The sequence below is a fragment of the Pipistrellus hanaki genome (genome assembly GCF_964339955.1).
Source record: "Pipistrellus hanaki genome assembly, chromosome: 3".
Taxonomy (NCBI): Eukaryota; Metazoa; Chordata; class Mammalia; order Chiroptera; family Vespertilionidae; genus Pipistrellus; species Pipistrellus hanaki.
The window spans coordinates 52258974-52284460 of record NC_140505.1 but is presented as its reverse complement, the minus strand read 5'-3'; the positions used below and the strand labels follow the sequence as shown (position 1 = coordinate 52284460).

The 25487-nt window shown below is 38.4% G+C and overlaps 1 protein-coding gene across 1 annotated transcript; it reads right to left on the bottom strand.

Moving 5' to 3' along the window:
* Positions 1–873: 873 nt before the first annotated feature.
* On the bottom strand, positions 874–24046 carry EDNRB (endothelin receptor type B). Its single transcript, XM_084877131.1, has 7 exons — positions 23283–24046; positions 7640–7752; positions 7306–7510; positions 6288–6437; positions 5770–5903; positions 5128–5236; positions 874–3396 (listed from the first exon to the last, which is right to left on the bottom strand). The coding sequence occupies exons 1-7, from the start codon at positions 23775–23777 to the stop codon at positions 3262–3264; spliced, it is 1341 nt and encodes a 446-aa protein (XP_084733257.1). The 5' UTR covers positions 23778–24046; the 3' UTR covers positions 874–3261.
* Positions 24047–25487: the final 1441 nt, after the last annotated feature.

Below are 25487 nucleotides of genomic sequence, written 5' to 3'. Positions count from 1 at the left end.
TAGTTTTCTTCCAAGAATCTACATTACAGTTATTCTGCTTAATTTACTGTAATAAATTGGATGGGCATCATTATGATTGTTAGTTGACATCCACTTTTTGGTGATTACTTAAAGAGAACACTACCTATGCTTTCCTTTCCCATACTTCTCAAAGAGCCTCTGAAATTCAGAACACATTATCTCCAAGTGCCGGCTGAAATTAGGGAGCTGAAATCTAGCAAAGGTCAGGAATAAATCACAGAAACTTTTGAGTTTAACACAATTACCTGGGGGAAAAAGTTAACACTAATTCTTGATTATGTTTGGCAGGTGAAGAAAGGGGTATGTGCGGCAAGACATAGAAGTGATCTTCAAGAGTAGTCAGTATTCAGTTATGTGGTTCGCACTTCATTTTTGCTTGAGTTAGCTTTTGGTATCATTTGTCTCTTGCATTTTATTAATTTCATCCTACCTTGAACAGAGTGAAGACTCAAAAGAAGCTTGTGAAATAAAACGAGTAACCCCCAAATCGCATTTCAACCTTTCACCTTTGACATGTGGTACAATACTGATTAGCCAGTGACATGCTTCAGAAGCAGGCCACCAGAAAAAGACCGACATAAAAAGCCATTGAAAACTATCAGCCACGTAATCAGCCTTGGAGAACTAAAAGTCTGTATGTATATCTGGTTACTCGAAACAATGAAATATACAATAGCAACAACACAGCATAAAGACCTGGAATTTGACATTTTAATTAAAAAACTTTCATATTTCTTTGCTAATTGTATTTTTGACATAAATATTGTCTACTTATAATGTTGATATTTCCTTTAAACACTTATTCAATTAGCATTTAATAAATTATTGCCTGTACAATGAAAAACAAGTTGGTCTTTTTAAAAACAATTAAACTTTTATTAATTTTGTTTTCATAATAAGTAATCCATGATTATAGTAGTTGCCACTTTAAGTGACTACAGAAAAACAAATATATAATTATTTTACATGATCATTACAATTTTCTAAAGTTAGTCACAGCATATACATGCTTTGCTACAAACTATAATCCTTTGGCCATATATAAGCTGTCAATACTAAAAGGTGTTTGAACATGCACCCCTATTAGTAATGTATAAAGGAGAAAATAGGCTAAAATTGCTTATAAATATTTTATATTTTAATGCCCTTGTTAACACTATTTTTGTCTGTTGCTATATTGTACAATTAATACTAGGAAATATGTCTTAAAGTTAAACAGTGGTAACTTTCCTATCTTGATCTTAATTATGCCAAGAAACCATGTTCACATTTTGAACCAAACATTTTTAGAAAAGCTGGAGAACACAATTTCATGAAAAATAGTGTCTTTATATACTCTGTGTGAAATTTTAAAATATGGCAAAATGCTTACAGACCACGATTCTGACACATTAAAGATGTAAATGAGGAGAAAAAAACAAAACTCAGTTTATGATAATAAAAATGAACTAAAACTTAAATAAAAATATATTAACCAACTGTGAAAATATTAGTCTATTTTTTTTTTTAATTTTGCTTAAAATCCAAAGTTTGAAATGTCTTTTGTGATAACAGTCAATGGAAACAATGATTGGGAAGAAATTAATTAAAAAAAAAAAGACAGGGATTTGTAAATAGAATTCAGGTGGCATGTGAATTAATTATTGTCCTTTCTTTGGGGCTACATCGTTGGGATTTGGTTTGCTATAGCATCCGTTATATGCTGGGAGAAAGCAACATGGTTAGTTTATTTCCAACATGTGGCCTGGATTACCAAAAGAAAATAAAGTGGAAACTCTGTTATATTTTAAGAATGAGTTAAAGCTCTTGGGTCCAATTTGTTCTTGAAGTCACTCTGAGAACATTACACTGTGTTTCACTGGGACTGAATCAGGACCTTTTGCATTCATGTGACCGGGCAGTGACGAAAGTCAGGCTAAGAATGGGACTCTGTCCCCAGGGGTTACATCCCATCCCCACCTCATTTCCTCTCTCTTTCATTTTCTCTTGTGCTTTCATACACATCTCATCCCAAGTTAATATAAGGCATTTTGCTACAGAGATGAAAGAATTAAGCAAGAATGCACAAGGTAAGACATTCTTATTGTCTCAAAAAGACAGTTTTGCCCATGACAGAAAAGCACCACGTCAAGAACTTTTTTCCTATTGGTTATTTACAAAAATAACATAAAAATTAGTAATAAGCTGTTAAATTGACTAATTTGTGTGATCTTAAAACATATTATTCTAACTCCCCTATCATGCATAAGCCAGAGACCATTTTATCTACAGCAGGTGTGAGAGAGGATGCTGCCTTCTCCGTTGGCATGTGAACACTGCTCCAGGCAAGTCACATTCTGTCTTTCCTAGGGTTACTAGCATCCCTCCATTGTAAGGATAGGGACCTGGGACCAGCCCTTAGTTAATCATCTACACATTGTGTATTATAGCAAAGTATTTACTGATGAGAAAAATAAACAAGTAGTCTTGAAACTACAATAGTGATATTAAAAGAAGAATGTTTTGAGAATCCTGAAAAAATTGTAGAGTTCTTTACAGAGTTCTTAAGTGAGAGATTTTAAAGTAGCCTTTTGGGATAGCATTCTCAACTTTCTCTCTCTTTCTGTTTGTGACATTTGATCTCACCTGAATGTAAAAAAGTTAAATGACTCTCAAAAACGTGTGTCTCTCTGATACTTTCTTCTGATCATTTAAATGTTCCCAATGTGTAAAAAAAAAAAAAAAATGCACCAGCTAAACTGCTTATACATTTTGTATCCAATAATAGTCCAACCAATCGTATGACACTATTAATAAGAGTTTTTAAAATAGAGTTATTAAAATTTTTAATGAATTTATTTAAACTTCACTTAAAAATTCTGTTTTACAGTGACACATTTTTTAGATCAGATTCACATTAATTTAAAAATAAATCTCTTTAATAGAAATTCTGAGTGAGTTCAATTTAAATGTAAGTAATGTATGAATATACTGAGAGTTATTAATAGCTACATTGAAGTGCTGACTGTAAAAAATTAAGAGCTTTCACAATGAAGCTTTTTTCATTCTCACTGCTTTTCTTTTAAGACTGTAAACAGCTTTAGAATGTCATGTGTAACTGTGAGTAAGAAAATAATCACTCTTAAGTTTTTACATTTTTGTGTGCAAACACAGAGTTTGTTTTGATTTGGCAAATGCCTCATTGTCTTAATTACTTCTGTCCAAAATGAGGAACGTGAAATTAAGTGATGATTTCTTCCTTCAAGATGAGCTGTATTTATTACTGGAACGGAAGTTGTCATATCCTTGGTCATTGGCTTTGGACTTTAAGCACGACTGCTTTTCCTCCAGAGACTGCTTTTCTTCAAATGACTGGCACCAGCAGCATAAGCATGACTGCACAAAACAAAGTCACTCATTATATATTTACATCAGTTATACTGTCTAGACTCCTCCTTCTCCCTAGAGTTCTGACTTTCTTTGCATGATTGGGAATTCTTGGACCACTTTCATTCCATCCTCTCTTATTTTTTCACTTAAAATATATAATTAGCCCAGTAGGCATGTCTGAAGTTAATAAAAATATATATTTAAAAAACATACAATTACATAAGTAGCATATGATAATTATTTTAAGCTAGAAGATACAAAGAAGGAAAATGTATAAAATTAAAATTCCCACCTTTTAATTAACATAAAAAAGAAAGCCACTCTTAATTCTTGATATTTACTCTTGACTACTTGAGAAATACTCTTAATTTTTTATAAATATATAAAACAAGACATTCCTATGCAAGCAGAAATATCACCATATACATATACATATATCTCTGAACACATAATAATCTGGCCACTCAGTGTATATTCTATATAATAAAAGGCTAATATGCAAATTGTCCCCTCAACCAGGAATTAGACCAGCAGGCAGGCCAACAGCCTATGTCCCCTCACCCTGGCCAGGCTGTCAGACCCCACCCATGCACGAATTCATGAACCGGGCCCAAAATGTATTCAGAGATCATAATAATCTGGTCACTCAGTGTATACATGACTGTACATGAGCATGTGTGTGGAATTATGTGCATAATTAATTTTAATAAAATTGTACTATATGTACTATTCACAGTTGGCTTTTTCTCACTTGATAGTGTCATAGACATCTTTCCATATCAATGAAGTTAATATAACATTGCCAGTGTTTTCATCCACATGCTGTTCTCATGTGCCTATTCAATACTGTTACATGATAAAGTGAGTAAGTGCCTCAGTTTTATTTATCCATTTTTTCCTGGATTTTTAAATATTCAAAACTTTGTTTCTTCTTTTTGTTTTCTGAGAATCTATATGTATAAGGAAATGGAAGGCCCATGTTTCCTGTTCTATTGATCTTAATGTACATTATCTCCTAGCTCTAAAATCTATGAGTTTATGAGTGGGCAAGGACTTTTCTAGACTGCCTTAGAGTTTACAAGAAAGCTAAGTTCTTGACTTTCCAATAATGAACTACCAGGGACAAATGGATCATTCCCATTGAAGGGGAGGAAATACTTTCTTCTGTGCTAGATTGTTAAAAGAGTGAATGGATGGACATATGAATGCAACAATGCAAGCGGCCAGATGAGGAATAACTAAACATATTCCACATCAAGCAGCACATCTCTGCTAAGAAATTGAAAAAGAAGAGATGGAACCTGAATTCAATTTCTTTGTTTGATTTGCTCTTCCCATGTCCGTGTGAAAAAAAAACCCCGATGTAGTTATACTCCAAATTGTGCTGCACAGTCAGTTCAAAACCTACTCCAAGTGAGATCAGTGCATTAAATTCATGTTTAGCTCTTATTCATCACATGATGTCTACTAGACATCAACGCATGTAATTTTTATTAATTTTATAAGCAATTGTAAGTACAACTGATTGGCTAAAGCAGTAAGGAGTGGTTGACTAGGCAGAAATCAACTATAGTGATATGTAAGCAAGAGTCATATTTTAAAAAGTCATCCATGGTCTAATGACAAGGGAAAACTGTAAATTTACTAGAGCTCCCTGAATAGAAGTATTAATAGATTAAAAGATATACATTTGAAGCCAGATTAAGAAGACCTTTTCATTTTGGAATATTCTCTTACCTTAAAGCAGTTTTTGAATCTTTTGCTCACCAAATACAGAGCTATTGGATTAATGCAGGAATTCAGGGAGGCTGTGTTGATGCCGATGTAGTCCAATACCAACAAAAAGCTGCAAAAATAACCCAAAACGTGTCTGTGAAAAATACGCTGCTCTGAGCACATGCTCTTTTCAGACTTACGTGTTTTTATGAAGAAAAAAAATTACACATATACACAATGGTTTTGACTTTATGCTGATAGTAACTTCTCTGGCCCTCTGTCTCTCGTTTTCTTATTCTCTGTCTCTGTCATCCCACACACCCTCCTTCATACTGTGTCCAATTATCCCCTTTAAAACAAAATTGTATTTAGAAGTGCTGGGACTGGCTGAAAAGGGAAGTTTTGCAATGTGCAAAGGAGAATCAGGCTGGCTATTTCCAAGCATGCCACACACTTATGTGGATAATTCTGGCTTTCTGTTCCCAGTGTTCTCCTAAGTCTTCTTTACTCTTTCCTTTAAAACAAAGTGGATGTAAAAAATGGGAATCTCAATTGCTCCCTAAGGATCAGAAAAATACTACTTTCTCTTTCTGCCTATGAAAAGGTTCAATGAACACTTTCTGTGTGGCATTTATTTAGAAAAATATATTTTACTTTTCTTACCTTAAAAGTTCACATCTATTGGGGTCATTCGGATCATAGAGAGTGAGCTTCAAAATCCTGCTGAGGTGAAGGGGAAGCCAACACAGGGCAAAGACAAGGACCAGGCAAAATACTGTTTTGGCCACTTCCCGTCTCTGAAATAAAAACATAATCAAACCCATAGAAGATGGCTCATTGTAATCATAGTGTTCTCCTTTCCCAACCAAATATTTAATATTGTATACAGAGGTCAGTAGCATTTGTAAAAATTTAGCACACTGAGCTTTAAATTGAATAATTAATATGAATTAAAACTAAAATAACTAGAGATTCATATTTAAAAAGTAATAGCTCTATCTAGATTCTTTAGATTACACAGACTATATCTAGATAGGTAATGTAAAAAAAAATACCTGAGCAAGAAAAAAGGAGATATACTCTAGTATATAATAATTTTAATTTATCATCATAATACTTTTGTTATTTATAACCATAATCATAATTATAATCATGAGTTAGAAATAGTTCTACTTTCTTACCTGCTTTAAGTGATCGTTCAAAGCAATTTGCATGCCACTCTTCTTTCTCAACATTTCACAGGTCATCAGGGTATAAAAAAGTGCAGTGATGGCCAATGGCAAGCAAAAATAGAAACTAAATAGCCACCAATCTTTAGCTGTCTGGTAAAACTATGGGGAAGAGAGAATTTCTTATTTTATTTTATTTTATTTTATTTTATTTTATTTTATTTTATTATTTTTCTCATCACCATTTATCCCCCCAAACCCTCTTCTACCTCCAATAGCCCCCCTTACTCCCCATTACCACACTGTTGTCCATGTCCATCAGTTTTTCTCAATATCTCCAACCCCCAACAACCCTCCTACAAGAGCTGTCTGCCTGCTCTCTATCTGAGTTTGTGAAAAGAGAGGATTTTGATTAATATTCTCTCTAAGAAACTTCTATATAGCAAATCTCAAATTTAAAAAAAATCATCATGTAATAATTATTTATTAAAGTACTGTAGATCTATTTTATAAACACTATATAGACTTTTTGGTCACAAATAATTAAACACTGATATTAAATAAAACAGACTTTTCCTAAAAGGCATTTCAGTTCTTGAAAGCAATGGGCTATACATATGTTTTAAACTTTAATCAGTTAGAATTTAAAATATTTGGTAATTTAGATACTTTTGTCTCCATCTATACCAGGGCAACTTCTACTTGATCAATCACTGAACTATCTAAGTAGTAGTTGCTGGTCCTTGTGGAGATTTTAGTAGAAAAGCTATAAATTCAGATTGATTTTCTCATGTGAACCTGGTTTATCTGTATCTCTGAATGCCAGGGGATTCTTGGAGAAATAGGCACCCAGCTTCTTGCAGCTTGGGTCATTAGTCATTGTTAACCCTGCAGTCCTGGGGCCAACACTGTTAATTTATGCCAAGGACAGTCACAAATCAATAACTTCCAAGGAGGAGAAATCAGGGGGAAAATAGCTAAATATTTATAAGGCGAGAACAGAAAGGGGTGGGGGGAGAGTAAAGTTTACCTGCATGAAGGCTGTTTTCTGAACGGGATGAAGCATGCAGACTCGCAGAGGACTTCCTTTGTAGTCAGTGATAATCATATCAAAACCCACAGCTTCAGGGATGGCCAGAACTACAGAGACCACCCAAATTAAAACAATTTCTACTGCTGTCCATTTTGGAACCCCAATTCCTTTAATTCGACTCCAAGATGCAACGGCTCGATATCTGAAGAGCAAAATAGAAGTGTTTGTCCATCAGGCAGAGCCTGGTTTTCATGAATTCCATAGCTATTTTCTAACATAGCAGTTACTACAGAGTGCTCAGGATATACCTGACTTAAATATATGCCCTTACCTGTCAATGCTCAGAGCACACAGACTGAGCACAGTGATCCCCACAGAGGCCTTCTGTATGAAAGGTACCAGCTTGCACATCTCAACTCCGAAGGGCCAGTCCCTTGCGAGTAGCTACACGGGGGAGACATAAAGCTCTATTAGGGAGATTTTCATGAGGCACCCTCTGAACTGCATTATGTAGCAGAGAGTACTTAACATGCAGAGTAAGATAACAAATTTCAGTTCTTATTATTTTCCTCGTGGACTACTCCTTTGAAAAGCACCAATGTTTGATATATGAAACAGGAGAGTTTGCGGGGAATAATGAATATGCAGCTGACCCAGCTGGTGTAGCTCAGTTGGTTGGGCGTTGTCCCATGCACCAGGAGGTCACCAGTTGGTTTCCCGGTCAGGACACATGCCCAGGTTGCATCCTCAGAAGAGGGCATGCAGGAAGCAGCCAATCAATGTTTCTTTCTCATTAGTTTCTATCTCTCTTTCCTTCTCCCTTCCTCTCTCTCTAAAATCAATAAAGATGTATTGAAAAAAAAATAAAAGAAAATGCAGCCAGTTCACAAGACTTTGTTAGACATCTATAGAAGCTTAGGGTCAGGATTTTCACTGAGAGGCTAACAGGGGCCAAATCACCTTACAATTGTGAAGCTAAAGTTCTAAGAATGTCTCTTACACTGTTATGTAGTACCCCAATGCTTAGGTCATGGTCAAATCAAAGTGATTTAATTAAAAATAGGTGATAAATGTTCTTTAGTTAGGAAGAACACAGTTCTCCTATTGGTCAATTTACCTAATAATTGACTAAAGTAAAGAACAAAGAATGTATTCTTTACCTTAGTCAATTACTTGACTGCATAGTAACTCAGTCTGAGTAACTTATGCTGCTGGCTGTGGGCTTTGCTCTAGATCTTTCCTTATCCCGAAAGTCTCTTTTCCCACAGATCCACTGGGAAAACTCCCTTGCCCCTTTTGGTTTTGCTCAAATCTCATCTTTTCAACATGACCTACCCTAACTACACTATTAACAACAGTAACCAGTCAGACATCTCCTTCTTCCTTACCCTACTCCACTTTCTTTCTTATCTATAGTACTTATCAACTTCTATGTCATAATATTTTCTTGTTTGTTTTGTTTAGTTTTTGCTATCTGGCACTTATAGAAATTTGACAGAATATGGGTTCTGCAACTGCTAAATCCAGTTGCTGACACATAAGAGATGCTTACTATATATTCAAGTCCCTAATATATACATAGGCACTGGTTATGCAATGAGGAAAAAGACATAGTTATTGCTCTTATATACATATATGTATTTTCTCAATCTGACTTCAGACTATGTAACCATCTATTGTTAAACTCGGTTATTTTCTTTCTTAGGACAACTGGGTGTGCTCCACATTGGTAAATGAATCACTTTAGGTAAACATCTGGATTGAATGTTCATGAGGTTTTGAAAATAAAGAAAAATATTTGAAATCTATGTTTTCTTTTTTAATGTTTTTAAAAATAACCTTCTAAAAGTAAAAACTATTTTTGAAACATAATTGAGTCTTTCCTTTCTTTTATTGTGAAGTTCTTTATAAAGTTTGTTAAGCTGGGTGATTTTTCTATAACCAGAATGGCACCAAATATGTGACTCAGTATGAATATGAGTTGGAAATCCAACATAGGAGCAATTTCATTTATAAGTCTTACATGAAAAATTGCACTGATTTATAGGATAAATATTAGAAAACTTACCACAAATATGCTTATTCTAGGGTTCTAAAAGCCTGTAGGGCCAGGCAGGTAATACAGAGGAGTGAAGGGAACCAGAGGTAAGAAGGTCATTGGTGTCAAGAATATAATAGAGAGTGGTGGGTTCTGGGGTAAATCTTGTCTAAAAGGAGCAGCTGTTAGTAAACATGACATGATTTTTGCCAAAGGACTCTAAATATAAAACAACAACCACAAACAAACCTTAGTTTTTAGCCCCAATGGGGAATCCTATAAAATAAAAGCCTAATATGCTAAGTGTCTGGTCATCCATTCAACCAATCAAAGCATAATATGCTAATGATATGCTAAGGCTGCTCAACTGCTCACTATGATGTGCACTGACCACCAGGGAACAGGTGCTCTGACCTGTAGGTTAGCTTGCTGCTGAGGTCTAGCTAATCAGGACTGAACAAGACAGTCTGGACATGCTGTGGAGACCTCCTGTGGTCCCTCCCAACCTCTTGCATCCCTCCCAGGTCCCAATCATGCACCAGAGGGGTCTCTCAGCCTGGCCTGTGCCCTCTCGCAATCTGGGACACCTCAGGGGATGTCAGAGAGGATGTCACAGATCAGGCTGAGGGACCCGACTGGTGCACAAATTTGTGCACCGGGCCTCTAGGTTTTTTTTTTTTTTTTTTTTTTTTTTTTTTTTTTTTTTTTTTTAATATGAAATCCCATAGTTTATAAAAGTTGTCAGCTAAATAATATTTTTTAAAAACATTCTCAGATAGTATTGTATTAACAAAATATATCTGTGGGTTTGACTAACAGTCTCTTGTGATTTCTGGATTAACCAATTGACTCATAACTGTGTGCCAGGCACCATTCTGAGGACAGAGTGCATATTATATCAGTGAACAAGGCAAAGTCCCTGCTTTTATGGAGTTTACAGTCTAGTAAGGGAGGCAGACAAAAAAACACATAAATATTAAAGATGATAATACAGGGGGTGTCATCATATTAAGGAAGTATAGCAGGATTTGAGATGCTTTCTTGTCAGGGATGACCCGCAGACCCTAAGTCATGGATGAATGATTGCTCTGACACATGTTTTGGTGAAAGAGAGGGCAAAAGGACTGCTTGGCTATAGTAACCAAAGAGCCCAATTTACATGCCTCCTTAGGCTTTTATTATAGCAAAAACTTGAAGTAAAATTAACCTCTAGAGACTATCAGCAAGGTAATTATCCTTGAAAAAAGTGTTCTTTAAGTAAGGATGTTTTGAAGTCTAAACGTAGAGATCCCAGTAAAACACCTGGGGGCTCATACTTGTTTGGAAAAGTTAAGGCTTTTAGCAAGATCCCCAGAGAGGCCACTGACCTTTCAGAGATTCCTCCTTACAGACTTTCCAACCAAGTCCTGTGCTTCCCCACACTTTCTGGTCGGCCTTTCAGAAAGTTCTATCTGAAGAGGCAACATTTAAATAGGATCTGACTAAAATAAGAGAAAAAGCATGCAAAGAGCATTTGAGGCAGAGGAAAGAGCTAGTGCAAAGACCCCAAGGTCAAAATAATTTGGGTGAGCTAAAAGGGGCAGAAACTCTTAAGGAGTGATCCAGAAGATGAAGTTGTAGAGCAAATTGTTTTATTTTGTTTGTTTGTTTGTTTTGAAGAAATTTATTGCAAGGTTTTTAAAAAGGAAAATAGAATGATTTTATTTATGTTTTTAAAAAGATCACTCTGAGTGCTCAATGTAGTATTAAAAGGGGTCAAAAAAAGAAGCTTTGATGAGAGGTTGGGGTGAGATGGACTGTGTGGTGCCCGGGGGCTAAGGAGAATGAGTAAGGGACTGGGTACATTTTGAAGGTAGAGCCACCAGGACTTGCTGACGGGTTGGATGTCAGATGTGAGGAGTCAGCAAACTCAAAGGGGTTTATCTTAAATGGGGAGGACTCAAAGTATCACAGGTCTGAACCAACAATGACCTCAAGATGCTTTGGAAGAACTGCCAATTGCCCTCGGAAACATAAGAAAAAATAGGTTCCAGCCAGTTACAAGGGCTCTGCCAGACTCAGCTTGGTATAAATTATCCAGACACTATTCTGTCTAATCATACTGATTGTCCTTAGATGAATCAGGAAAAAAAGAAGAAAGCAAAACTCCCTTAAAAAATATGAAGTACGATTTCCCTCCCCTTGATTGCGGGTTGAATTTAATGATTTGCTTTTAATGAACAGAATGTGGTAAAAGTGATAATGTGTGACATATTAGTTCATAAAAGGCTTTCTCCTTGCTCTCTCTTGGATCGCTCTTTCTGGGGGAGGCCAGCTGCCATGCCAGGGAACATTCACTTTTACAGAGAGGCCAACATGATAAGGAACTGAGACCTCCTGAAAACAGCTAGCGCTAGTTTGCCTGGTATGCAAATGAAAAAGATCCTTCAGCCTGGCCAGTGTGGCTCAGTGGTTGAGCATCAACCTATGAACCAGGAGGTCAAGATTCTATTCCAGTTAGGACACATGCCTGTGTTTCGGCCTCTGTCCCCAGTGGGGAGCATGCAGGAGGCAGCCGAACAATGATTCGGTCTTGTCATGGATGTTTCTCTCTCCCTCTTCCTTTCTCTCTGAAGTCATTAAAAAAATCTTTTTAAAAAGAAAAGATCCTCTAGCCCTAGGCAACCCTTCAGATGACTTCAACCCCTGCCAATATCTTGACTGCACCCCATGAGAAGCTCGAGTCAGTGGCTCCTGAATTCCTGAACTACAGTCTTGGTGTAAGTTATAAATGCTTATTGTTCAAGCCATTAAGTTTTTGGGTAATTTGCTATTCATCAGTCGACAGCTAATACAGTTGTCCTTGGTCACTCACTTAAGTAATAAATCCACATTTGAACCCACATGGTCTGATTCTAGAGTCTTAGTGTTTTGAAGAAACTGATCTTAGAAAAAAAGAATGTTTAGAATTAACATCACTATTAGTATTTTTAAACCCAGGGCTATGTGTCAAACAATGGTAAAATACCTAGATACAGAGTAAAACTTTCTAAGAACCTATTGTATTCACATAATGTCCAAAATTTTTGATAGTTTCAAGTATTTTATTGTCTCAAACTATTTCCAAATATGCAAATATTAGTATCACAGAAGTACAGCCATCAGACGGATCAGGATGAATGAGCGGCCAGGCCACTGAAGGGAAAGAAGTCTGGCCAATGAAAATGAGCTCTGCACCGAGTCCAGGCCCAGCTTTGCGGTTACTATTGTTTTTGGCTCAGCCTCGAAACTAGATTATTGCTCTTCATACCACCGGGAGGCCTGTGGCTTAACCTCTGACCCAAGTTATCACAGAGGATAGGGAAACACAAACTGAAAATTGTAACAATTCTCCTCAAGTTCAACACAGAGATAGTCAGAAAACTAATCATAACCTGGAGATTACAACTTTTCTAATCTGCTATTGCAAAAAGAAAGGAATTACAAAATGAGAAATGGTAGTAGCCTTTATCAGCTTTCAGGATTTCTGCCTCTCAGACCTGAATGCTGTGGGTCCTTGGCACCCACTGTCACTTCTATTATTTTGTGGTGAGGAGGAGGATGACTTTGACAGTCTCAGCCTCTCTCTGATCAAAAAGCTTTGTGGACCCACTGAGAAAAGTCAGATAGCCTATAGCAGAAATCATTCCTGATTCTCATATCTTTCTTAGTGGCCTCCATCAAGAAAGTATTTAAGCAAGTTAGTGCTTGGAGCTTATTTAAAATGCAAAGACAATAAGTTCTTGTTTCATGATAAACAAGCCCTGGGTGAAGGAAAAGCTGTGAAGTTAAAAAAACAAAAACAAAAATACTCTCAATCAAGATGCTCTCTTTAAAATTTGGTTTAAAAATGTTCTTATAGATTTTTTTTATAATTTCTGGAAATTAATTATTTCACTATTTAGTGACAAAAATAATGATATCCAATGCTTAACAATTTGAAGTCCAACAATATAGCTTTCCTTTTTGTGGAAGAGATTGATTTTCTTTATTGCAAGAGGGATCAACTGTGATTTTAAATCCAACAATGACATTTTCACTCTTTATAGTTCTTCTTTTTCCCTTTTGGGTTTATGCAATTAAATTAGCTATCTTAAGGGCAAGGTCTGAATTCTAAAAACAAATCAAACATGTAATCAAATAAGTCTCTCTGATCAAGAAAAAAAAATATTAGAGTTTAATATCTTTTCTAGGTCCCTGCCACATGAATTAAATTTTTAGATCTTGTTTAAAATTAGGGTTGGTATCTATCATCTATCCTTTAACATATGTGAACCAGTTAGAATATGCTCCCATAATTGATGCTGGATTTCCCATTGTGATGGATATGAGAGTTTTTGTTACTTTGGGTCCTATAAGCAATAAGATGTTCATGTGACAAGTGATAGCCTATGCTTGTGCTAACTACTCCCCCTAGGCTAACGATTGAGAAAAGACATGACCGAAATGATTATAAGGTTTCTACTCAAGGATGGCTATAATTTCTTAACTTTAGCTTGGAATAGCTGCTTAAGAAAGGAAGAAAAGAAAACAAAATCCAAATAAATTATTTTTATATTACATTATAAGATTATTTTTAGGTAACAAAATTGTTTATTTTTATTTCTAAAGGAAAAAATAACATGATCGGGAAATAAATACCCTTTCTTTAAGGGTATTAAGTGAGTCCTACAAAATCCTTCCAAGTAGGGATTTACATTTTTCAATTCTCTTTTTAATTAAAAATTACATTCTTGAGAAATCAAATGGAGAAAACCATGTAATACACACCACTCTGAATGTCCAAAGGAATCAAGCCCCATAAAATTTGGAAATTGCAAAGTTAACCATCTTACACTAACAAATGTTCACTTGCCTCATTAACTATATATACCATTTTCTTTTTTTAAAATTAAGAGCAAACACTGAGTTTTAACTGCTTGTTTCAGAATATTCTACTACATTTTAATGCCTAGCACAGTGTCTGGCATACAATGGTTACTCATTTAAATGGTTGTTGAGTGGGTGGATGAGTGAGTGAATGGATGAATGAATGAATTTTATTTGAAAGCAAATCTTATGTGTCATGAGCTTTTCAGTTCTCATATTTGAAACAAGTTCTTTAGAAAATTGACAAAACTTTGCATTTTTGTCTTGTCTAATTTATGTCTTCTCCCCTTTGAGATGATCAGGTTTTCTTGACACAGACAGCCAGGGCTTTGAGGTGCAAAGATTGGCTGTTCTATTGTTGGAGTTCTGCCTTCCAAGTAGGCTGGAAAAGGTCAAAAGTAAAAATTCCTCTTCTTCCTTCTCTCTCCTCAAACCTGTCAAGGAAATGACTGATACAAAACAGAACCCAGTGTTTCTCACTATTTAATGGGATTCTATGGGAAGCTTTAGTTGCAAATTTGGTGGCGATGGATGCAGAAAGCATAGGGACCCTACAAGAGATGATCATTTAAGAGAGTGGGTGAGCAGTGTATTAATGAAGACAAACCAGGATTACTTTGCCAGATTGCTATTCTGTTCCACCTAGTGATGAACTGTGAACAGTTGTTTCAAATGACTGTATTATGTTTTTACAGTAAGAGTCAAAAGAGAGAAATAATAGAGTAGTTGTGTTTCGCAAGGTTGGAAAAGGGTGTATTCTTCTGTTTTTAAATCTCTGCTTCCTGAAGCAGATAAGAGTTTTTCTGCATTTGAACTAGCATTTTAATAATGTAGGGCACTCTCATTCAAGGATTTCCTTGTCAGAGCTCCTTTTCTTTTTGTATTCATGCCTACAGAGAGAATTAAGGGAAGCTGCTAGTCAAGTGCATAGAAAATAGTTTCTTGACATACATTTTACCAGGACCCTGAGGACAAATATCAATTACAAGTTCCATCCTGCATCCCTTAAAATGCATTTAATCTCTTACAGATTAGGCCATATGGGTTAGAAATATGTGGGTCAGAGATAATGTCAGCTTATTCCCCAGGAGTGCCATTTAATAGACGAGAATGTGAGCAGTGCCCCCTGGAGTTGTGCAAAACAGAGGCTCTTTCCCTAGGAATCTCTTGCAAGTACACCCACAAAACAGGGCTTTCCACAACTCTGAGAAGAATCTTATGGTTGCTGAAATAAAGTGATAACTCCATGTATATGTACTAAGGTTCTTAAAACAAAATCTCTAAAAGTAGCAAAGAGATAGAAAAAAGATAAAAAATAGAGTTGTCATAGGAGAAATTCAAATTCATTTTAAATATATTTCCCCATGAGTGTTACAATAAAATGTATTCTCATGTCTGTAACAGGTTAATAGATTTCTACTCTCCTATCATCCAAATTAAAATATAGATCTACAGTTTGTGCTTAAAACTTTCATTGATACATTAAGTATTTCAAAAGAGCATTAGAAATGCGGTTTACAAACCTAACTTTTTATTAGAGTTTCTTATTTGTGCCGGTTCTTCTGAGATCACCATGACAGTTGAAGAAACTGAAGAATTATAATCTGATTGCCTCATAACTCAGAAAGAGACTCAAACTTAATGAATTCAACAGACCTTATTAAGGAATTGTACATCTTATTTAAACTTTATTCTATTCAGAGATTTCTTTATGAAACACTGTTAAGTTACTAAGATAAAACATTTGATTGCCGTAGCATCCAAAACCCCTTTAAAATAATTTGAAAGCACTGAGTGAGAAGAAAGAAGACACTGTGCAATATAAACATTCAGAGCAGGTTTTCCTCCCTTCTGGAAACTCAGATGGGGCTAAAGAAGCGAGAAGGAGAGAAGGGACACCGGGCAGAAGACAGGACTATGGCTGTGAGTTCCAGGGACAGAGAATTTGCTTGAGTAAAGTCAACTTTGCTAATAAATTTTGGACTCAAGAATGATCCTCTTTCTAATGTCTATCACCACATTTTGGCCATTTTCTTATTTACATTTTCACCAGTGGATCTATAAGGAAAGAAAAAGAAAAAAATGTCTAAAATAAAAGTACTGAAAGAAAAGAAGTCTAAAATTAGAGAAGTTGTTGGCAACTGTATACCCACACACTATACTCCGCTATCTTCTAAACATAACCAACCTCTTTTTAACTTTGTCAAGGATTGAAGGAGAATGTTTCACATCATAAATTATATCTTGAATCTTATTTCAGCTCAGGCTTTATCTGTCAACACCCTTTAAAGCACTTAATCACTTATTAGCATTTGGCATGTTTCTTTAAAAACAGTCAACTATAGCATATTAGCCACCCAGAGACAACCTTATATGGTTTTCTTTGTGAAATGAAGAACATGTTGTCTTGGCCCTGAAACAACAGTCTTGGCTATGTCTTCCTCTAGTACAGCAATGGAAATATCTTCAATCTCGAATGACATTTTCAAAAAAAGTTTGTAAAGCCTTTGATATGAAGCCTTACCTCGTTGAAAGAAACGTTTCCTCAACATTTTAAAAGGCTCAGATTTATTAAGTGACCAAGCTACAGATCAAAGGCAAACACAAGAAGCACCATGGAGTTAACCTGAAGAGCCTCTCATTGCCCAAGGCCAAGTGTTTGCCAACCATTTTGTCTCGGGAATCCATGTGTGAAGCAGTAAGTTGGGAAGATGAAGTCTTGTGTTTCTGAATTATTTTTATTCTATTATTGACCAGTTATTCACGTATGACCAATATACTCATATAGAAAGGGGAACAAGCTTCCCCCTTCTTTTTCATCTGAACTGTTATTAGAGAAACTGGGGTTTCTCTAATAAAAATATATTAGAGAAACCCCACTGTCATAATGTCTAATGTATAATATCTTTTGTCAACCAGTCCTTGACCTGTATTGACCAGTGCAGTTACTATGCTAGGTGGGTAAAAATGTTAGTTTTATTTGACAATTAAATTGAGGTCACTCAAAGTATTACTCTTCCTCTTTATTAATACCTTTTAAAAGCTAATGCTATAAATGTGATTAATTGGTTCTCCTTAATTTTTTTTTTTTTTTTGCTTTAAATAAATGAATCTCAGAAGTAGTATATAGATTTCATTTTGGGTTCAAAATTATTCTGCTAAAGCATTTCAGAATATTAAAATATTATTGTAGTAAAACATCTTACTTACTTAACTGGAAATAGAAACTGTTATTATCCTGGAAAAAATGCAGCTTCCCTTACTGATCCGATAATTATAACTTCAAAAATTAAATTTGAAGTAGTTCCATTAACTTTACTTCTAACATATGAAACTAGTTAATACACGAAAACTTGTTAAGTACTACAAGTTATTTAAGACGAAATAGTGAGAAAGGTGACTTTGCTCAGAAAGATAGTTTGGATCATGTCCCAAGAGGAAATATCTGATTACCTGACAAGGTCACTTGATTCAAAACTCATTTGTGGGCTCAGTGAAGCAATTCAACATTTTGACATGCTAGCATTTTAATGTTAGGTGTATCCCTTCCTAAACTGGTTAAACGTTAAACATCAGCAGTTTTGCTTCTTAGAGCTATGAAAGCAGTCTTTTGTTTCTAAAAGTAGCCTACAAAGTTAACAGCAAAGCCATCTAAACACACTCCAACAGGTCACCAGTCTACTTTTAAAAAAACTCTCCATCTCCATCCAGTGAACAACTGATTAACTCAGATCCTTATCAAACTAATGTTCATATCAATATTTGCCTTATCAGTTTACAAGCAGATTTCTTTTCAAAAGCAATTTGCTTACTGGCAAAGGAAGCTATATTTGAGAATTAACTACATTAATTCAGTTATTCATGTAAATAGAGTACAGTGACATCCTATATAATTAAAGCCCAGAGGCCATATTGCATAACAACCAGAATGACTGCTTGACCAGATGCTATGAGGTGAATTGACCACCTCTTGGTCCCTCCCCTCCTCCTGGCCAGCAGGCTCTGATCACCAGATGGCAAACAGGGAACTGGAGTGGGTGGTGGTGGGGCGGGACTAGGGAATAGCAAGGGGAACTGGGTGGGTGGCAGCAGCGGGTTGGGACTGGGGGCTGGCAAGCGGGTTCTGATCACAAGCTAAGCCTAGGGACCCTACCCGCACACAATTTCATATTCTGGGCCTCTAGTTGTTAAATAAAATCCATAAATAATTTAAAAAACCTCATCATTTGCTCAAGAAACTTTAACTTCTTATTAACAAGTTAAAAAAATTAAGAAAATTTTAACTTTAAACCCCTACCAAGGCTTGTTGAATATCACTGTTAAACCAAATTAAGACAAACCAACTAACCAACCAACCAACCAATATAAAAACCTTCACACATCCACAAGTGCACTCAGCTCTTTTGCTTCCCACATAGCTTTGACATTAGTACTAACCTCATAGTCAGATAGACCCTCACAGGCAACAAGCATCTAGATTATCCCATTCATTTTAGTCTATACAGGAAGGACACAAATAAGTAGCTTGTGAATAAAGAGAGATGCATCCTCACATCAAGGACTTACACCCTGGCTTTTGGGTCAGATACATACATAGGCCTTGTCAATAATGATATATATATATATATATATATATATATATATATATAGTCCCAACAAATGTATATATATACTCTTAATAATTATTAATTTCAATGGGTTTAATCTGAAAAGAAAGAAACATCAATTGAGCTATCAGCTGTAAAGTGTGTATCCATTTTTTGAACACTCTATATAAATATTAGAGATAGGCATTAATACTTGTATATCTCTATGGAGATGTTATATAAAATAGTGATTCAAACTAAGAGTATAATAACTTTGTAGCCAACATGGTAATACCTTCAGAATTACAAATATACAACCCTTTGATGCAGTAATTCTAATTATAGAAATTTACCTTTAAGATAGAGTCATAAATGTGTATAAAGCCATATGTACAAAGATGTTATTTATAGGCATGTCTATAATGACAAAAGCTGAAAGGAAATTCTAAACAAATCTCCATTTTTATTCAAACACACACACACACACACACACACACACACCAGTTAATTTGCTTACTATGTGCCAGGCACTATTATATATTTATGCATTTTATATTATATATATATATATATATATATATATATATATATATATATATATATATATATGGTATTAAATATTTGGATGACTGCATTTTTCACTTTTCATCTGCATGGTCTTATTCAATACAGTGTGTAACAGCCCTGCTGTGTGTTGCTGAGAAGATAAACAAGGCTTTTATTTTCAGCATGTTTATATGAATATTGGAAGCACTTTGGCAGCTTCAGTTTGCTGATTGTCCTACAGTACTCTCTGCCTTTAACACAGGATTTTCTCCCTGGCACAGAAGACCTGGTGAGAGGACTGACTGTACCTACAAGTTTCCAGAGTCCTAGGTCCTCGAGGGAGTCAAGGTAGAGCAGACCTACTTCCTAAGGTTTGCCAGTTCCTCACAGCAGCACCTCCCTGTGATGTCCTGCCCCATCTATAGGGTTCTCAAGGAGTAGGGCTTCAGCAGGATCCATGACATTTTGTGATTTGTCTACTTTACTGAACTCCAGATTAATGGAATAGATTCAGTCCATTTGGTGTGCCAACAAATGGGTTTGGGGATTCTATGAGTCCCCAGAAATTGTGTGTGCATATTTATGTGTATGATATATCAATTATAATGTATATGTAAATTATATATAACATATTATTTATATGTAATATAAATAATTAGCTGGATTCTCAAAGACAATTGTAATATCCCACAAGAAAACAGAAAATTAGAAACCACTGGTTTAGAGATTCAAGTCTCCACTTAAGGACACATTTAAATGGCATTCGTAATTCACTTAAATTACTTTCTGTGAAGTAGAATACCTGGCTACTCTGATATTCTCTCAATGCATTTTTAAAAACTTACTTATATGGTGCCACAATCATTTAGTGCATTAAATGGCTTTTAACTAGTCCTGGATTAGGTGTTTTGGTAAATAAAGCCTCTGGTAAATAGCTATTATCAGGATTATACACTCCACCATTAGAAGGGGATTTCAGTAGATAGAAATTCTTGCATGACTCACATTAAAGCAGAAAATGCTTGTTGAGTATCCTACTGTGTGGGAATGTGTCACAGTTCCACCAGTACTCTCCAATGCAGCCATAACAACACGCCAGGTGGGAGAAAGTTGTAGGTGTCTGAGCTCACTCAATGCAGGGGAACGAGGAGGACCACAGGGTCCAGGGCTAGATGGCCTGGGTTCAAGCCTACCTTTATCATTTTCTTGTGGTGTGACTGGGCATGTGACTTCACCTCTCCAACAGGTGATTTATCCATAAAATGGGGGGTGAGCACATGAAATAAACCAAGTACCTAATGCATAATAAATGGTAGCCGTTATTGTTATATGACACCTATTTATGCATACTATAAAAGTCAACCAAAGACTACCATGCAGAATTCAATGATGGCAAACATATGATAGGTCCTAATTCTTTGGGATGGATTTATTTATGACCACGATAGAAGACCAGATTTGTAATGACTCATTAGTTTATTTCAGAAGTAAAGTGACAGCTTTAGCAGACTAAATTGTATTCTCTAGGGAAATCATGAAGGAATTTGAAATGAAAGTAAAGTCTGTGTGTGTCCCCCCGCCCCTGCTCCCCACCGGGGGTTGAATATTCCCTGGCTTATTGGATGTAATAATTTGACCAGATGGGGAAAGTAGGCTGGTCCTGGCAGAGCTGACTTACATCTTGTCGGAAAGCAGCACACGGAAGGAAAATGTTCTCAGCCCAGGCTGCCATAAGTCCGGCAGCTGCTGGCTGACAGGAAGGTGTCTAACATGTGGGGCTGACTGGAACCTCTCTAAGCTGGCTTTTTACAAAATTCTGTGCAAGCCTAGCAAGACTAGATGGAATCTCCCCTTTTGAGAGGGATTCTATTTCACAGATTTAAAAATTTCTCACAAAACCTTGTGCTGTACAGTTTCTCAAGTCACTTTGATGAGTTGAATTAAAATTCCTCTGCCAAGATGGAATGGTAAGATTTGGTCAGTGGGACTCCTTAAGAAATAAATCGGTCACTCCTGGCCCAACTGGAGCTGTGACTGAATTTAAGGGGCTCGATTCAGCCTGTGCTTCTCCCAGAACACTCTCAGAGTTTATAAGCACTAGTTGTCAGCAGAATTTTAGAATTTATTCTATTGTTCCTACTTATTTCTGATAGTATGTCCTTCTAGGGCCTGGATTGAAATCTGAATCCTATCTCTATACCTCAGAAGTCTCTAGAATGGCCCTTATTATATGGTTGTTGGGGTTAGGATTTTCAGAGACTCATGAAAGGCAATTTAAAGGCATGCCTTATGATAATTTCTCCTGCCACAAGATCAAAGCATCCCTTACAAATCTTTCCCAACACTACATCTTCCCACCCCCCTCCTGTATTGAATCTAGGGCTAGCTTTAGGCAAATCTGTAAAACACATTCCCATTCCTTACACTTCGGCTCTGTTTTTATGTGGGACTTTCTATTGCTGATCATGATGGGAAATCAGTTTTACATGTTGGCACTGTCCTTTAAAAATTTCCAGCTCTTTCACAGCTACTTGTCTTAACACCACCCCCCCCCCACCCCCCAATAAGTGGGCACCAACAACCTTATTGTAGAATTGAGGAAACGGAGGCCCAGAAATATTGGGATGTGTCTGGAGTTCCAAGGCCACCCAGAATTAGGTCACGTGGGAGTTTATGTCCTCACCTCACTCTCCATGCCTGATTTCTCTGATGTCCGTGGTGACCACGTAACAATGTTAGCTACCGAAACCATTCTCTACAGACTTTAACTTGAGTGCCCCTGATCTGATCCATGAACTAATCTGTAGGGTGCAGCTATCACTTTGGAACCTGATAGATTAGCCTGATTCCTGCCTCCACCTCTAACTCATTGTGAGCACTTGAACATACTATTAATCATCTGTAAAATGGAGAAATATTCACTTGTGAGCTATCAGAAGGAGTAAAAGAAAGTGACACACTTATCCCAGTGCTTGGCCCACTGCAGGTATCCAATAAAAAGTAGGAAAAGTAGCTGGGCTTGTGGGGCTCAAGGGTTGAGTGTGGACCCATGAACCAAGAGGTCACTGGTTTGATTTCTGGTCAGGGCACATGCCTGGGTTGCAGGCTCCATCTCCAGTAGGGAGGTGTGCAGGAGGCAGCCAATTGATGATGCTTCTCTCTCATTGATGTTTCTATTTTTCTATCCCCACTCCCTTCTCTCTCTCTCTCTCTCTCTCTCTCTCTCTCTCTATATATATATATATATATATATATATATATATATATATATATATATGGAACAGTATAGTCACTCACAGCAGGGGAATTGTATTCTCCTACTCACCAGTCTAGGTTTTTTTCTTCTAGGCCATTTGTTTCCTAAAATGAGGGTCCCCCAAGAAAATGCTTCCCAAGGTTAGTAGTATTCATGAGTCACATAGGAATCTTAAGATGCAGGTTTGATTTAGTAAGTTTGGGATGGACCTGAAGTCCTAACACACACTTAGGTGATATCAATCCTGCTTTTGGACCACATTCTGGGCAGGGAGAATGTGCCCAGTGAGCTGGACTTAGGGGACAAGATTCTTCAGGACCAGTGGCTCTCAATCTTCACAGTTCATCATAATTAACACTGTGGGCTTTTACAATAAAATTAAACCTATTGTGTCCCACCCAGAGAAGGTCTGAGGCGGGGTCATAAAAAGTCGTTTCTAACAGATTCCCAAGTAATGTTGATGCTGCTGGTCTGAGACTAAGTTGCTCTATGCTTAGCAGGGGGTGCTGAAGACCAGAAGGAAATTTGGTCACAGTGATTACTCTGAGTTTCAGGAGGGGGATGAACCTTCCTGAGTAGGCAAGCTCCTGCCAAAGACTTGCCCATTTCCCACTCTCTAACCAGCCGCCCTCCCCTCAGGATAGCAGCTGGCGCCTTTTACCTTGTAGACATTGATGGGGATGTCAATGATGATGTGCAGCAGGTCTCCCAGAGCCAGGCTGGCTATCAAGATATTGGGGCCGTTTCGCATGCACTTGTTCTTGTAGATAATTCTCAGCAGCGTGGAGTTCCCGATGATGCCCAGCACGAACACCAGGCAGGACACCACCGTGTTGATGTACTTGAAAGTCTCTTTGATCTCAATGGGTCCTTTGCATGGGGGAGGAGGGCGGGCGCGAGGCGGGGCTCCAGCCGGCTGCTTCCCTGCTTTGGGCATCTGCGGAGGTGTGGACGACCACAGCAAGCTGGCGTTGGACCCTGATGTCCTGGAGGTCTTACTAGGGTCTATCACGATCTCTCGGGCCCCCAGGAGCGGCGGCGGAGTGGTCCCGGTGGTCGGTGGGAGACTCTTCTCTTGTCCCTGGACTCCCGCCACGCCGCTGACCAGGATCAGGGCCACCAGGGCGTGTCCGCACAGGCTTGGCAGCGGCTGCATGCTGCCGCCGGCTCCTGTGGGCGTCGGGTGGCAGCCCCGCAGCTCCCGGAGGAGTCTGGAGGTCAGTAAGGGAGACAGGACACGGGTCAGCTCCCTCCACTACGCCCCTGCAAGCCGCTAGCTCTGGCGCCGTTCCCGTCCTGTCCTGTCCGCGCGCAAAAGTCACTCAAGTTTGCGCGGCGGCGGTGGGAAGCTGGCCGGCGGGACCCGCCTGCATCCGTCCACTGTCCTTCCAGAACCAGCTTTCCCCGGTGGTTTTACTCCCATGCGTCACCCACTCCCCACCCCTCCGGGTGAATGACTCGCAGCGGGGCGGGGCCTTCTGGAAGGGGTGTGCCTGGGAGGGGAGGGAGTGTGTCCCCGGACTCATAGCCCAGTTCCTTGGTGGGCCGGGGGGAGGAAGCCTAGAGGTCTGGCTAAGGACATGTGGCGACTGACTGGGGGATCCAGGCACCTAGAGACCAATGGGATGTGCCGGTGTTTGCATTTTGCTCCGCAGGAGGCCCTGGTCCCCGGTCAGTGACAGCCAGGACTCCTCCTGGTGGGGGAAGCCGCTATTCTCTCGGGAGCCCGCAGGAGTGCGCGGGCTGGCTCGGAAAACCTCGGAGACTTCTTTGCTCCTTCGGGAAGACTATCAGCACTAACCTGCAAACTTCTGTCCCCTCCAAGCAGATTCAAACACGCGCGCTCCCTCTTTTACTCCAACCTTAAATCGTGCGTCTATATACGTGTGCTTTTAAAATGTGATATCTATATCCTCAAACTAGCAATCCAAGCTGGCGCCCAGGACAAAGTTTACTCGCTGATTTTAATTCAGCACCAAGCCAGAAGGTTTACCTTGCAAAGGGACGCACCAGGCTCAGGAGACCAGCCAGGACCCCCTTCCAGGGATTGGTTCCCAGCTCGGTCCCCAGGTCCCCAGAGCAGAGCGCGCCTTCCTTCAGCTGCGTGGAAAACGCTGGAGGAGGGAAAACCGGGCCGTGTTGTCTTCCCAGTGGACTCTGGGGTCTTTGCTGTCCCTCGACAAGTACTTTTATTCCTTCATGCCCTCATCATCAATCACTGCCAGCACACCCCCCTCCAATTCCCCCTCCCCCCGCCCTCCCCCAAGAGCCTTTCGACCGCGCCACAACCTTTCCCCTTGGGCTATGCCTGGACAGCATCAGCGGGAGCTGCCCGCTGCAGAGGGAAGTCACGTCTCTGCCCAGACGCGTCCCTAGAGGCAGTGTATTTGTCATCCTTTTGTTTCCCAAACCCGGAGGCTAAGCCCAGGGCGCCTTTGTACGCACCCCGTGACGCGCTCGGGCTCCGCACTGGAGCAGGGCTCTAGACTAAACGACTCAGTCTGGACGTGCAATGCCTACCGTGACTTTCCAGTAAACACCCCGAGTGACAGCGAAGACCTGGCTGGCTGGGCGGCGCAGCTCTTTGCTCCGTTTTTGTTTGGTTCTTGATGTCTCTGGCAGCGACCACTATCTCTTCATGCTGTCTCCTGAAATGTTATTGTCTGGCCATCTCAGGGACCTGACACTTCCAAGGGGCATGGAAATCAGAAAACTGCCATCCAAATCCAGGGTATTTGTCAGGCAGAGCCATAAAATAAATTCTTCCTCTGTCTCCCTGGACTCAGTTTTGTATGGGATAGAAAGTGTTGGGGCGGGCACAGGAGACTTGGTTGGGAAGTTTGTAAGGAGGACATTCTGGTAAAAG